Genomic DNA, 15,553 nt, shown 5'->3' with positions numbered 1-15,553 from the left:
AGCATACATAAACAAAACATAATACCAATTCAGTAAATTGCACACTGTAAATAAATTATTTCATAAGTGCAAAGTTCCAAGTTCATATATAGTGCATGAGATGTATGGTAATCTCATAAATGTTCCACACAGTTCATAAATAGAAGTGACTTCTTGTGAATAATGTTAAAAAAAAATCATGTATTGCCTGACCCATTGGACTAATTGTCTGCAGGGGCACCTGGTCAGGATTTATTCGGACAATGCCATGGCTGTGGCATATGTCAATCACCAAGGGGTTACAAAAAGTGTCCTAGCGGCCCTGGAAGTTGCCGGCATTCTACAGTGGGCTGAACGCTTTGTACCAGCCCTCTGCTGTGCATATTTCAGGGGTAGAAAATTGGCAGGTGGACTTCCTCAGTCGGCAAGCGTTGGACCACGGAGAATGGTCTCTTCATCCGGAGGTGTTTCATCAACTCTGTCTCCGGTGGGGAACTCCGGAAGTGGACTTGTTGGCCTCTCGTCTCAGCAGGAAGGTACAGAGGTTTGTAGCAGGGTCTCGAGATCCCCTGGCCGACGCCACAGACCCTCTGGTGGTCCATTTGGGCCAGTATCGTCTGATACGTTTTTTCCTCCTCTGAAACGTCTGCCAAGCCCTGGTACTCAGATCTGGTACGACTGGTCGTTGACGTCCCTTGGAGCCTCCCTCTCAGAGAAGATCTTTTGGCTCAAGGGCTGATCTTCCATCCTGCTTTACAGTCGCTGGCTTTAATAGCATGGCTATTGAAAGCCAGGTGCTGAAGGATAGGGGGGTCGTCAGAATTGGTTATTCCCATGCTGTTAAAAGCTAAAAAAAATCTACTTCTAGGAAGATTTATCATCTTGTCTGGAGGGCATATATTGTGTGGTGTGAAGCTCTGATTTCCCCCTGTTCCTTTTTGGTGGCTAGAATTTTGAGTTCCTCTAAAAAGGGGTAGATCATCGCTTGGCCTTGGGAACCATCAAGGGCCAAGTTTTGACCTTGGCAATTTTCTTTCAACACCCTTTGGCTACGCACTCCTTGATTCATACTTTTATTCAGGGGGTCCGCCACTTGGCTCCCCCGGGGAGGTCTCTGTTGCCCCCATGGGACCTCAATTTGGTGCTGTCGGTTCCTCTGCTCACTTTGAAACAAAGTAGCCTTCTTGGTGGCTATTACTTCTGCAGGCAGGGTGTCGGAGTTGGCTTCGTTGTCTTGTCATTCCCCTTATCTGGTGGTTTACAGAGAAATTGTAGCACTTTGTCCCTGTCAGTCGTTCCTTCCAAAGGTTGTTTATGGTTTCCATTAACACTCTCTAAAGAGATTGCCTGTATGTGATTCGGGCAATTAGGGTGTATCTGGCGGTCATGGAGTCCTTCAGTAAATAGGACTCACTATTTGTCCTTATGGATGGACCTCGTAAAGGGCTGGCTGCATCTGCTGTGACCATTTTCCGGATGTATCAGGCAGATGGTGGTGCAGGCCTATTCTATTAATGGTCAGGATCCTACTTTCCCTGTTAATGCACATTCTACAAGAACGCTTAGCACCTCTTTGTCCTTTCGTCATCGGGCATCCATGGTGCAGGTATGCAAGGCGGCCATCTGGTCGTCTGTGCACACTTTCAGAAAATGTTATAAAGTGGATGTGTTGGCATCTGCGGACGCCTCTGCCTTTGGCCGCAAGGTTTTGAAGGCTGCTTTTTAAAGGTGTAATTTTTCAGGTGAACTCCAGTTCTTGGTTGAGCTCTTGTTACCTGGTTGGCTAGGTTTAGCCTTTTGGGGAATTTTTTCTTGCTATGTCTTTTCCCACCCCTCATGTTTGACACTGCTTTGGGACCTCCCAATGGTCAAGAAGATCTGGAACTGTGTCCGCCAATGAACGAAAGAGAAAATTGGATTTTTGTCATACCATAAAATCCTTTTCTCTGATGTGCATTGACAGACACAGCACCCACCCCTCTATTGATTTGGGTTATAAATTCTTCTGACACTGCTTGCAACAAAACTGAGTGCCTATAGCAGAAAGTGGGAGTATGCCCCCTTGGACTGCCCCATAGGCATGGTAATGTTTTTTCCTGCCTAGTGTCTTGCTCCTGTAGGAGGCAGCATAACCAAATGGTCAAGATCTGTAGCTGTGTCCGTCAATAAACATCAGAGAAAAGGATTGTGTGGTAAGACAAAAATCCAATTTGTTTAGAGCATTAATGCACACACATGGCTCTGGTGGCTTCTATATTTTTCTGTCAACGTCTTTCAAACTGTATACAGGAAAATCCAGAGTAGTAGTTGCTGAACTGCAATGCTTGTTTTATGGACTGCAATTGCATTACCCTATACATGATTTTACGTGGGAGCAGTAAAGACAATTTCCGGGACACTAAACAAATTCCTTACAATACCATATTGTGAATGCGGTTTCTTGTCAGTAACCTGTTGATCCCTGCTATATGAATTTCTAGATTTACATTAGGGCAGCTTTACATTAGGGCAGCTTACTCTTTCTTACAGATGATTGGCAGCTGTCTGAGCATGATGACAATTATTTCTCAAACTATTGTAATTTCTAACAGTGAAAGTCTTTTAAACAACGTTTGAATGTTCTAAGAATTTTTTGTATATTTTCTTAAGACTTAACCAAAACATTTTTGTAGAATTTTATCCATCTATAGCCAGCATTACTCTGCAGAATTTTTTGCTGTGTTTGCTGACCAAGTAGCATGTGAGCCCAGGGATAGTCTTCTATGAAAAGCTGTAATAGTGTAATAAGCACTAATGTGTGAAACACATCTGGCTGTCATGTTCATCTAAATCATCTTGTAGGTGTACAGTTAACATATGGCCAGATATGGGGGAGAAATCCTGACAAGAGAATCAGTGCAGCTTCTTCATGTGGATTTGTTCAGAGATTTTCCCTATTAATGTGAATACCACATGATTGTGTGTAATAGGGTTTCATGCCTCAGTCTTGTAAAAAATTTGGCTTTTGTTCATTTTTCTCCTCTGGGATGGATTTTAGAAAAAGGTTCTAAAGTCAGAATTATTTTAATCTTAATGCATTCTGTGCATTAGGCTAAACCTTCTGTTTTCCAGCAGCCCCCCTAATATTTACCTGAGCCCCATCTTGATTAAGTGATGTTGCATGAGAGTCTCGGCTGTCAGGGTCTCCTCCTAATTGGGGGGGGGGGGCACGCTAAGCCGCTGCTCTGTGTCTGAATGGACACACAGAGCAGCAGCTTGGCTTAGGTGCCCCCATGGCAATCTACTTGCTGTGGGGGCACTCTGCAGCAGGGAGGAGCCAGGAGCGCCAGCGAGGGACCCGAGAAGAGCAGGATCTGGGCTGCTCTATGCAAAACCACTGCACAGAGCAGGTTAGTATGACATGTTATTTTTAAACGAAACTCTAGTATCACTTTAAGAGCCGGTTCACACTACCACGACCAGAAAGTCGCCCCGTGACTTGAAGAGACTTGTTTAGAGACTTGTTTAGAGACTTGTTTAGAGACTTGTTTAGAGACTTGTTTAGAGACTTGTTTAGAGACTTGTTTAGAGACTTGTTTAGAGACTTGTTTAGAGACTTGTTTAGAGACTTGTTTAGAGACTTGTTTAGAGACTTGTTTAGAGACTTGTTTAGAGACTTGTTTAGAGACTTGTTTAGAGACTTGTTTAGAGACTTGTTTAGAGACTTGTTTAGAGACTTGTTTAGAGACTTGTTTAGAGACTTGTTTAGAGACTTGTTTAGAGACTTGTTTAGAGACTTGTTTAGAGACTTGTGCACTACTTTGAAGAGACGGGCGACTTTGTCTGTGGGGAATGCCTGGCTAATCTTTCTTCTTCCTGGAAAGTCTGATAACAAGTCGCTTAAATTAAGATAAGGAGGCGACTCCCATTGAAGTATATGGGACAGTTGGATCACAGGTCGCCTCAAAGTAGTACAGGACCCTTTTCTGAAGTCGGAGCGACTTCAGTAGTGCCAATTAAGACGGCACTGATTGATTAACATTGCTTTTGTTATGTCAAGCGACCTGGGGCTACACAAGTCGCCTCACAAGTCGTGCTAGTGTGAATGGGCTCTAACCCAAACATTGCATTCAAACATTTTATTTATTTATTTTTTATAAAGAGAAATATTCAGTGGACATATGCAAGTACTGCTGCCTATTAAACTGCTAGATCCAAGATATTCTTCCATCCGAAGTCTGCAAGGGATGTTTGGGTCCTTTCTGAATGAACAGTACGAATATGCAATGAATTTAAAGTGCATTACCACAATGCAATAGTGTGATTAGGCACTATATGTGTTTTGTTAATGAATATGCAGCTGCATTATTTTGTGTTGTATATCTGCCTGGAGTTTGTCTCTGTATAAAAAAATGTTGCTTGCCATTTTTTGCTATAAACTGTCTAGCTCTTTAAGCCCTGCTGTAGTTCTTTACATACATTCCACTGTAAAACATCAGAGCTCTTGTAAATTTTGTGGTCCAAAACAAAAGTTTTTAGCACTTATAGAAACTAATAACAATTGCCATCATTGTCTAAAATACAAGGAAGAATACAAGGAAGAGTGTAAATAAGCCAGTAAGCCTTGGCACATCATGGCCTTATCTATAGTATTTCTAAAATTTTGGTTGACGCTATAAGTGATTTAGCTTCTATTCAATGGCACCTGTTCAAATCTGTATGGCTTAAAGTTGCTGTGACTTTGAAAAGGTGCCTGCATTACTTTGATGAGACTTTGGTCCAGAAAATGTAGAGTCGGATCAGAGTCGCACCAAAAGCCGCACTTAAAACTGAAAAACTTGTGACTTTGGAGATGCGCTAATGTGAACAGAACCCAAGTTCAGTCTTGGTTACATGGAATGCATCCTTAATGCAAAAAAATGTGATAGTTATTATCTTAAGCACCAACTTTTCAACACAGTTACACAGAGCAGGAAACAGGTGTTTGCAGCTCTGCCTGTTGGGAATGATCTGATTGCATGTTTTTTTTTATTATTTGTAGCAAAGATCTGTGGCGAAGATGGGCAAGTGGACCCCAACTGCTTTGTTACAGCACAGGCCATAGTATTTAATGCCATGGAACAAGAGTAAGTTTTTACAACCGTAGGTATGGGGCATCTTTACACTTACATAAAATAAAGTTTAGAATACATACAAGAATCAGGGCAAACAAAATATTAAAAATATCTTAATATCAAAAGTTAGACATACTCCATCTTTATAAACATGTTTCAATCATGTTATACCCAATTTTAGGATGTGACGTGAAACATGGTTTGCTTTCCCCCAACACCCAACCCTCAAACTGTCCCCCCCCCCCCCCACACACCCTTCCTTACCTGAAGAAATGTTTTATGGGCCTAATGGCTAAAACTAGAAGAAGGGTAAGGGTCAACCCAAATAAAAAACAAAAGTAACATTTTGGTAGTGTGACATGTATTGTATTTTGAAGCAATTGCCAATAACCAGTTAGTGCCTGTTCACACTATTAAGATGGCAGACATCGCATATGATTCGGAGCGCACTGCTTCTAAAATCGCATGCGATGTCTGTGCGGTGCAAATTCAGCCATACAGTTTGTATGGCTGAATTCACACCGCAATCGCAGTGAACTCGCACAGGACCCCTTTTTTGGTCCGCAGCAGAATCGGATCGCATGGTGGTTCACACTAGTGCTATCCGATTCTGCGCGAACTGTCAGACCGCACTGCGATATGTGATCTGATTTGGGGATGTCGTTAACTTTGAATTGACACCCCCAGCGTATCGCATATGGCAGTGTGAACTGCCTGTTCTGCGGATGCGATGCAGGAACACGCAGTATATTCGCAGTGTTCCCGCATCGCAATAGTGTGAACCGGGACTTAAGGGGTTGCTGTAGTTTTTTAACCAATACTGTAGAATTGCAGCATCCAAATATCTTTGATGGATAAAGAAAATTGTGCTTTTTGATAAAAAAAAAAAATCTAGACTAATTAGCTATGTTTGTTAATGATCAATTTCAGAGCATTACTAATTGTTTCCTCCCTGTTGTACAGGCACTTTCCTGAATTTTTGCGCAGTCAGCATTTCTGTAAATATCAGATTGAAGTGTTGACCAGTGGAATAGTTTACCTGTCAGATATATTGTTCTGCGAATCGGCACTCTTTTACTTTTCAGAGGTAAGACTACTCAATTTGTTTCTGGTTTCATCACTCATTATCATTAATGTTGCTCATTGCCAATTACAGTTGTGCTCATAAGTTTACATACCCTCGCAGAATTTATGATTTCTTGGCCATTTTTCAGAGAATATAAATGATAACACAAAATCTTTTCTTTCATCATGGTTAGTGTTTGGCTGAAGCCATTTATTATCAATCAACTGTGTTTACTCTTTTGAAATCATAATGAAAGAAACTACCCAAATGACCCTAATCAAATTTTACATACCCTGGTGATTCTGGCCTGATAACATGCTCACAAGTTGACACAAAGGGGTTTGAATGGCTATTAAAGGTAACCATCCTCACCTGTGATCTGTTTGCTTGTAATTAGTGTATGTGTATAAACGTTTCTGGACTCCTGACAGACCCTTGCATCTTTCATCCAGTGCTGTTCTGACGTTTCTGGATTCTGAGTCTTTGGGGAAAGCAAAATAATTGTCAAAGGATCTGCGGGAAAAAGTAGTTGAACTGTATAAAACAGAAAAGGTATATAAAAAGATTGATAATGCCAATCAGCAGTGCTCAAACTCTAATCAAGAAGTGGAAAATGAGGGGTTCTGTTGAAAGGTAGACCAACTAAAATTTCAGCCACAAATGCCAGGAAAATTGTCTGGGATGCAAAGAAAAACCCACAAATAACTTCAGGTGAAATACAGGACTCTGAAAACATGTGGTGTGGCGGTTTCAAGATGCACAATATGGAGGCACTTTAAGAAAGATGGGCTGCATGGTCGAGTCGCCAGAAGAAAGCCTTTACTACACAAATGCCACAAAGTATCCCGCTTCCAATACGCCAAACAGCACAGAGACCAGCCTCAAACCTTCAGGCACAGTCATTTGGAGTGATAAGACAAAAGCTGAGCTTTTTGGCCACAACCATAAATGCTATTTTTGGTGAGTCAACAAGGCCTATGATGAAAGGTACACCATTCCTACTGTGAAACACGGAGGTGGATCGCTGATGTTTTGGGGATGTGCGAGCTACAAAGGCACAGGAAATTTGGTCACAATTGATGGCACGATGAATGCAGTATGTTATCAAAAAATACTGAAGGAAAATGTACATTCATCAGCCGAAAGCTGCGCATGGGATGTACTTGGACATTCCAACATGACAAGGATCCTAAACACAAGGCCAAGTCGACCTGCCATTGGATACAGGAGAATAAATTGAAGGTTCTGGAGTGGCCATCTCAGTCTCCTGACCTCAATATCATTGAGTCACTCTGGGGAGATCTTAAATGTGCAATTCATGAAAGACAGCCCAAGAATTTACAGGAACTGGAGGCTTTTTGCCATGAAGAATGGGCAGCTTTACCATCTGAGAAGATAAAGAGCCTCATCCACAAATACCACAAAAGACTTCAAGCTGTCATTGATGTTAAAGAGGGCAATACACGGTATTAACAACTGGGGTATGTAAACCTTTGATCAGGGTCATTTGGGTAGTTTCTGTTGTCATTATGATTTGACCAGTTGCCGACCGCCCGCCGTATTACTGCGGCAGGGCGGCTCAGCTGCGTCAAGTCACGTAGTACTACGTGACTGCAGTGCACTTGGTTTTGGCGCCACGCGGGCGGAGCGGCGGTGATTCCCACTGCCCTCCTGTGATCGTCGGCGAAACCGAGAGAAGAGCTGCCTGCTTATGTAAACAAAGCAGGCAGATTTTCTGTCAGACAGGCAGGGAGAGATCAGCAGTTTCAGCTAAGCTGAAACTGCGATCTCTCTGTGCCTGTCACAGAACCATCCCCCCCTCCAGTGAGTAAGCACTTTAGGCATACATTTAACCCCTTTGATCACCCCAGTATTAACTCCTTCCCTGCCAGTGTCATTTATACAGTAACCGTGCATAATATTTAGCACTGATTATTGCATTAGTGTCACTGGTCCCCAAAAAGCATTAAAAATATCAGTCAGGGGTCCTATCTGTCTGTTGCAATGTTGCAGTCCTGCTAAAAATCGCTGATCGCCGCCATTACGAATAAAAAATTAAAATAAATAGTCCAAAAATCTATCCCATGGTTTGTAAACGCTATAACTTTTGCGCATACCAATTAAAATACGCGTTTTGCGATTTTTTTTTTTTTTATACCAAAAATATGTAGCAGAATACAAATTGGCCTAAACCGGTAAAAAAATAAAAAAAAATTATTGGGAATATTTTATAGCAGAAAGTAAAAAAATGTTTTTTTTTTTTTTTCAAAATTGTCGCTCTTTTTTTGTTTATAGCGCAAAATCTAAAAGCCGCAGAGGTGATCAAATCCCACCAAAAGAAAGCTCTATTTGTGGGGAAAATAAGGACATCAATATGTATTTGGGTACAGCGTCGCACGACCGTGTATGTAATGTTACGTTAAATTAACTCGGTGCCGAATCTCAAAAAAATGGCCTGGTCAATAAGGGAGTAAACCTTCCGAGGCTGAAGTGGTTAAAAAGAGTAAACACAGTTGATTGATAATAAATGGCTTCAGCCAAACACTAACCATGAGTGAAAGAAAAGTTTTTGGGTTATCATTCATATTCTCTGAAAAATGACCAAGAAATCATAAATTCTGCCAGTGTATGTAAACTTATGACCACAGCTGTATGTAAAGAAAAGAGTTTTAATTTGGCCATGTATGTTTTCATCTTTTTAGTTTGTTAGATGAAGTGTGACAGATTAAATGTAGCGCAAGCAGCCTGTGTATATACAGTGTGCTTGTTTTTGATATCACCAGGCACACACACCCACCTGGGACGGTCCACCCCCCAGGGTTCTACCTCCATGGAATAATTTAGGTTGTATAAATTTAGAGGTTGTGTCTCAGTGCAGCAGGCTCTGAGGAAGAGGGAGGTCCTCGAAACACGTTAGCCAGTCGCTGCAGAGGAATTCATCACTGTGATGTAACAACCCAGATCCTGCAAAAAATATTGTTGATATGCCTTATAGTTATCTTCGTTTGTGAGTATGTTTTTTAACTTTATTAAAGCCATTTTATCTGAGGTAATGCGCTAGGCCGGTGAACCCTCTTTTTTTTCTTGTCCTCAGCCTATCCGCATATCGCCTTGGGAGGGCAACAAGGCAAGCGCTATTCTGGATGACTTGCATCTAAGCCTTGGAGCCTCTTTGAGAGCTGGTTCACACTGCTGCGACCATAAGTTGCCCCATGTCGGAGCGACTTTTTACCACGATTTTACCGCGACTTTACCGCGACTTCAGCGCGACTTGTGAATTATTTTGCGCGACTTATATGACAGACAACTTTGTGTTTGGCCAATCAGAATATGATGTGTTGTGACCTAATTCCCCTTTTCTGTTTTTTTTTTTTTTTTTTTTTACTCATTTCCTCATTGCCCACCAGTGCCACGTATCACTGCCCACCAGTGCCACATATGTGTCCACCAGTGCCACTGCCCACCAGTGCCACGAATCATCGATGTCCACCAGTGCCACGAATCATCGATGTCCACCAGTGCCACGAATCAGTGTCCACCAGTGCCACGAATCAGTGTCCACCAGTGCCACGAATCAGTGTCCACCAGTGCCACGAATCAGTGTCCACCAGTGCCACGAATCAGTGTCCACCAGTGCCACGAATCAGTGTCCACCAGTGCCACGAATCAGTGTCCACCAGTGCCACGTATCAGTGCCATGAATCAGTGTCCACCAGTGCCACGTATCAGTGCCATGTATCAGTGCCACGAATCAGTGTCCACCCGTGCCACGAATCAGTGCCATGAATCAGTGTCCACCAGTGCCACGTATCAGTGCCATGTATCAGTGCCACGAATCGGTGTCCACCAGTGCCACGTATCAGTGCCACGAATCAGTGTCCACCAGTGCCACTCACACAGACCAAGCAGATATAATGGAATATATACACCATTATATATATATATATATATATATATACATACATACACACCATATAGGCATGGCTGCAATGTGGGGAATGCCTGGCTAATCTCTTTATTCTTCTGCAAAGTCTGATAACAAGTCGCTTCAATTAAGATAAGGAGGCGACTCCCATTGAAGTATATGGGACAAGTCGGATCACAAGTCGCCTCAAAGTAGTACAGGACCCTTTTCTGAAGTCGGAGCGACTTCAGTAGTGCCAATTAAGACAGCACTGATTGATTAACATTGCTTTTGTTATGTCAAGCGACCTGGGGCTACACAAGTCTCCTCACAAGTCGTGCTAGTGTGAATGGGCTCTGAGTGAGGCCCACCTTCCAGCGCAGGAGAGTGAAGCGTTGGTTTGGCAATATGGGTTTTGTTTTGGACCCCACAAAACAAGCCTTTATGCTCATTAGCCACTTGAGTACCAACCTCTATTACCCCTTTTTTTAACCAGGCCATTTTTCAGTTACCAGTGCTTTGATAATTTGACAGTTACTCCATCATGCACCACTGTACCTAAATTGATTTATATCACTTTCCTTAAGATGGAGTTTTGGATTTCTGTTTCAATAAAAATGTTAGGACCGTGCAAACACCACAAAATAACGCCACTTTGGAAATTATGAAACCTACTGATATTATTAAAAGGAGTTAAACATGGAACTTGGTAATGGTGCACTAGATGCAACAATACAGGTCCTACAAGTGAGAGGAGGTGATGAAGGGGTTGATGTACAGGTCACATACATTAGGATGATCAAGATAATGGGGTTGATGTGCAGGGTAAGGCAGATCAAGGGTTAATATACAGGTCAAGAGACAGGAGATGAGATGAAGAGGAGTGGGGGGTTAAACTTGAATTATGATCTGCTGCTGTGATTTATACAGAGATTGGGAACTAATGAATGATTCATTCATTGGTTCCCCCTTTTGCCCCTTTTTTCCAGACTACACAGCTTACATCTATGATTGCTATGTCTGTGACCAGTAACAGCAATCCCAAGGTACAGAGCTGCTTGGATCAGCTCTGTACACATTGTCTTTGAACCCCTCACAAGCATTAATGAATTTACTGGCCGCCTGATGGTTATTTTTGTATTGGTGTTTATAAATATCATGCCCACCACTTTGCCATTCAAAGATGTATGGCAGTAGGTAATTTATTTAAATAATTTTACAGGGGTAGGAAATACCGGATTAGTACCTTCTCTTTAGGCTTCTGTCCCCTCCCGGTGTTACCACACATCTCCCCCCCCCCCCCCCCACACTTTTCTCAGATTACAAAATACAGTACCCAGGGTCTAAATGACCTATTGACACCCAGCACTGCTGTGGGATGGTGGTGTGCTAGTTTGGTAGGGCTGTAGGCAATATTGGGAAAGCTGAAGAGAAATTACACATGTTTTATTATTTTATGCATTATGCTGATCCCAGGGCTTTGTTGTAAAAGGTTTGTTTCCATTCTCACTTGTGCAATTTATGTGACTTTGGATATCAAAGCCGCATGACAAGATGCAGCCTATTCTTTTCAGTGGCACCTGTTAAAATTTGCGTGACTTTAACCACTTACGGACCGCTCGCCTCAGTTTTACTTCGGTACTTAGACATTAAATTCCAGGGTTATGGCAGCAGATAGCTGCCATAACCCAGGTATTTTTTTAAACTGCCGGCTGTCTGCTTTAACATAAGGGTGGTCCCAGAGGCGGATTCACCATGGGATCACCTTTATGGGTGGCAGGAGAGGTGCCCCCTCACTTACTGGACCCGTTGGTAGCAGGGAAAACTATCTGGTCTGCTGTACCCTCAGGCAGGAAGTCGAGTGAGGGCAAGATAGCTCTCACTCAACTCTATGGCCTTGGAGGACCGGAGCGACATCATACGTCACTTCCTAGTAACGGAATTAAAGAGCCTATTTTTTTTTCATCATGAAAATTTTTTTTTTCTTTTTCAGTGTAGATGTGAGATTGTGTGATAGTGTAGTTGTGTTTTTTTGACCCCAGATCTCAGATTAAAGTGGTCCTGGCATGCCTATTTCTATTAAAAGGGATATTTACATTCCTTGTAATAGGAATAAAAGTGATCAAAACTTTTTTTTTAAGAAGAGTGTAAAAATAAATGCTAAAATAAATAGGAAAAAAACTAAGTGCCCCGCCCATGTTTGCTCGCGCACAGAAGTCAACTCATACGCAAGTCACGGCCACATATGTAAACGGTGTTCAAGCCACACATGTGAGGTATTGCTTCGATCGTTAGAGCAAGGGCAATGATTTGAGCCCTAGACCTCCTCTGTAACTTTAAATTGGTAACCTGTAGAAATGTTTAAAAGTTGCCTATGGGGATTTTTAACTACCAGTGTTTGTTGCCATTCCACAAGCATGTGCAATGTTGAAGCAATACATGTTGGGTATCTATTTACTTGGCGTAACATTATTTTTCACATTCTAGAAAAAATTGGGCTGTTTTATTATTTTTCAAAAAAGTGAATTTTTTTTCCAAAAAAAAAAAAAAAAATGCGTTTGTAAGACCGCTGTGCAAATATGGTGTGATAAAAAATATTCCATCTCCATTTTATTTTCTAGGGTCTCTGCTAAAAAAAAATATATAAAGTTTAGGGGTTAGAAGTCATTTTCTAGCAAAAAAACAAACAAACTGATTTTAACTTGTAAACAAGTGTCAGAAAAAGGCCTGGTCCTGAAGTGGTTAAAATGTTCCTGCACTACTTTGGTGTGATACTTGATGCCACTTTAAATCAATTGAGTGGAAAGTTGCATCAAAGTCGCACTGGAAACTGTGAAACTTTGGAGACGCACTAAGGTAATGGAGCAGAATGATCAAAGCTGGTTCTGCTATTTATCACACACTGCTTAGTTTTTGGTGCCATTATACACTGTATAAAACGTAATACGGACAGCAGAATCCCATAATGCATTTGTACTGCTTAAATGCTTGGTAAAGTGGATATCCAGACAGAACTGTGGAGAGGGTCTACAATCTCTGTTCGGATTCTAGTGCTTTCTTTGTCCCCATGAGAGAGATTTTTTTCCTTATCAAGGTACACAACTAGTGATGAGAGGAAATCACACACAAGTAGGGATCGACCGATTATCGGCAACACCGATATATCAAGGGGCGATATGCACTTTCCCCGATGTATCGAAATCGGCCCCGGAAGTTGCCGATATTGTGCGTGGCGCACTTGTGACGTCATTCTCCTGCGCGCTACACGCGTTCTACCTTCTAAGACTGCCTCCCACACCTCAGACAGCCTCGTGTGCAGCCAGCTGCAGTCTGGCCACGGTGCCTGCCAGCCACCCACAGGCCCTGGCCTCAGCCACCCACCAGGGTGCCAGCCAGCCACAGCAGGGTGCCAGCCGCCAGCTATTGACCCACAAACTGATTCCAGCAAGCCAGCCATCCACAGGGTGACACCAAGCCAGCCACCCACCACAGTGTTCCAGCAAGCCAAGTATTTAAAGGTATGGTTCTTGCGCTAACACAGAGGGACTAAAACTGATACTAAGTAAACAGCTACTATGAAATATGTGTAGGGGGTTATAATGCGCTTTAGGGTGTTTTTAAACCAATTCCTCTTTTATTTATATATACAGTGGGTACGGAAAGTATTCAGACCCCCTTAAATTTTTCACTCTTTGTTATATTGCAGCCATTTGCTAAAATCATTTAGGTTCATTCTTCTTCCTCATGAATGTACACATAGCACCCCATACTGACAGAAAAACACAGAATTGTTGACATTGTTGCAGATTTATTAAAAAAGAAAAACTGAAATATCACATGATCCTAAGTATTCAGACCCTTTGCTGTGACACTCATATATTTAACTCAGGTGCTTTCCATTTCTTCTGATCATCCTTGAGATGGTTCTACACCTTCATTTGAGTCCAGCTGTGTTTGATTATACTGATTGGACTTGATTAGGAAAGCCACACACCTGTCTATATAAGACCTTCCAGATCACAATGCATGTCAGAGCAAATGAGAATCATGAGGTCAAAGGAACTGCCTGAAGAGCTCAGAGACAGAATTGTGGCAAGGCACAGATCTGACCAAGGTTACAAAAAGATTTCTGCTGCACTTAAGGTTCCTAAGAGCACAGTGGCCTCCATAATCCTCAAATGGAAGACGTTTGGGACGACCAGAACCCTTCCTAGAGCTGGCCGTCCGGCCAAACTGAGCTATCGGGGGAGAAGAGCCTTGGTGAGAGAGGTAAAGAAGAACCCAAAGATCACTGTGGCTGAGCTCCAGAGATGCAGTCAGGAGATGGGAGAAAGTTGTAGAAAGTCAACTATCACTGCAGCCCTCCACCAGTCGGGGCTTTATGGCAGAGTGGCCCGACGGAAGCCTCTCCTCAGTGTAAGACACATGAAAGCCCGCATGGAGTTTGCTAAAAAACACCCGAAGGACTCCAAGATGGTGAGAAATAAGATTCTCTGGTCTGATGAGACCAAAATAGAACTTTTTGGCCTTAATTCTAAGCGGTATGTGTGGAGAAAACCAGGCACTGCTCATCACCTGTCCAATACAGTCCCAACAGTGAAGCATGGTGGTGGCAGCATCATGCTGTGGGGGTGTTTTTAAGCTGCAGGGACAGGACGACTGGTTGCAATCGAGGGAAAAATGAATGCGGCCAAGTACAGGGATATCCTGGACAAAAACCTTCTCCAGAGTGCTCTGGACCTCAGACTGGGCCGAAGGTTTACCTTCCAACAAGACAATGACCCTAAGCACACAGCTAAAATAACGAAGGAGTGGCTTCACAACAACTCCGTGACTGTTCTTGAATGGCCCAGCCAGAGCCCTGACTTAAACCCAATTGAGCATCTCTGGAGAGACCTAAAAATGGCTGTCCACCAACGTTTACCATCCAACCTGACAGAACTGGAGAGGATCTGCAAGGAGGAATGGCAGAGGATCCCCAAATCCAGATGTGAAAGACTTGTTGCATCTTTCCCAAAAAGACTCCTGGCTGTATTAGATCAAAAGGGGGCTTCTACTAAATACTGAGCAAAGGGTCTGAATACTTAGGACCATGCGATATTTCAGTTTTTCTTTTTTAATAAATCTGCAACAATGTCAACAATTCTGTGTTTTTCTGTCAGTATGGGGTGCTATGTGTACATTCATGAGGAAGAAGAATGAACCTAAATGATTTTAGCAAATGGCTGCAATATAACAAAGAGTGAAAAATTTAAGGGGGTCTGAATACTTTCCGTACCCACTGTATATATATATATATATATATACATATATATATATACACACACACACACACACACACACACACACACTTTTCTTCCAATAACAATTCACATAAAAATAATAATCCTGTATCACTCTGTTAATTTTTTTTTTTTTTTTTTTTATAAAAATATAGTAAAATAAAGTGCTTGTGTGCTTCAAGTAACGGTGACGAGGGTAAATTAAACCTCCAGTGCTTTTGTGCATAAC

General features: G+C 42.3%; 1 protein-coding gene across 1 annotated transcript in view; it reads left to right on the top strand.

The window, feature by feature from the left end:
• Positions 1 to 15,553, top strand: part of AKAP10 (A-kinase anchoring protein 10) — a 129,139-nt gene that overhangs the window by 60,839 nt on the left and 52,747 nt on the right. Inside the window, exons 6-7 of the mRNA XM_082247302.1 lie at positions 5,000 to 5,084; positions 6,036 to 6,159. Of these exons, the coding sequence (XP_082103428.1) occupies positions 5,000 to 5,084; positions 6,036 to 6,159 (209 nt within the window). The remainder of the gene's footprint in view (positions 1 to 4,999; positions 5,085 to 6,035; positions 6,160 to 15,553) is intronic.

Source organism: Pelophylax lessonae (assembly GCF_965119305.1).
Source record: "Pelophylax lessonae genome assembly, chromosome: 2".
Taxonomy (NCBI): Eukaryota; Metazoa; Chordata; class Amphibia; order Anura; family Ranidae; genus Pelophylax; species Pelophylax lessonae.
This window is presented reverse-complemented; position numbering and strand designations above follow the sequence as displayed.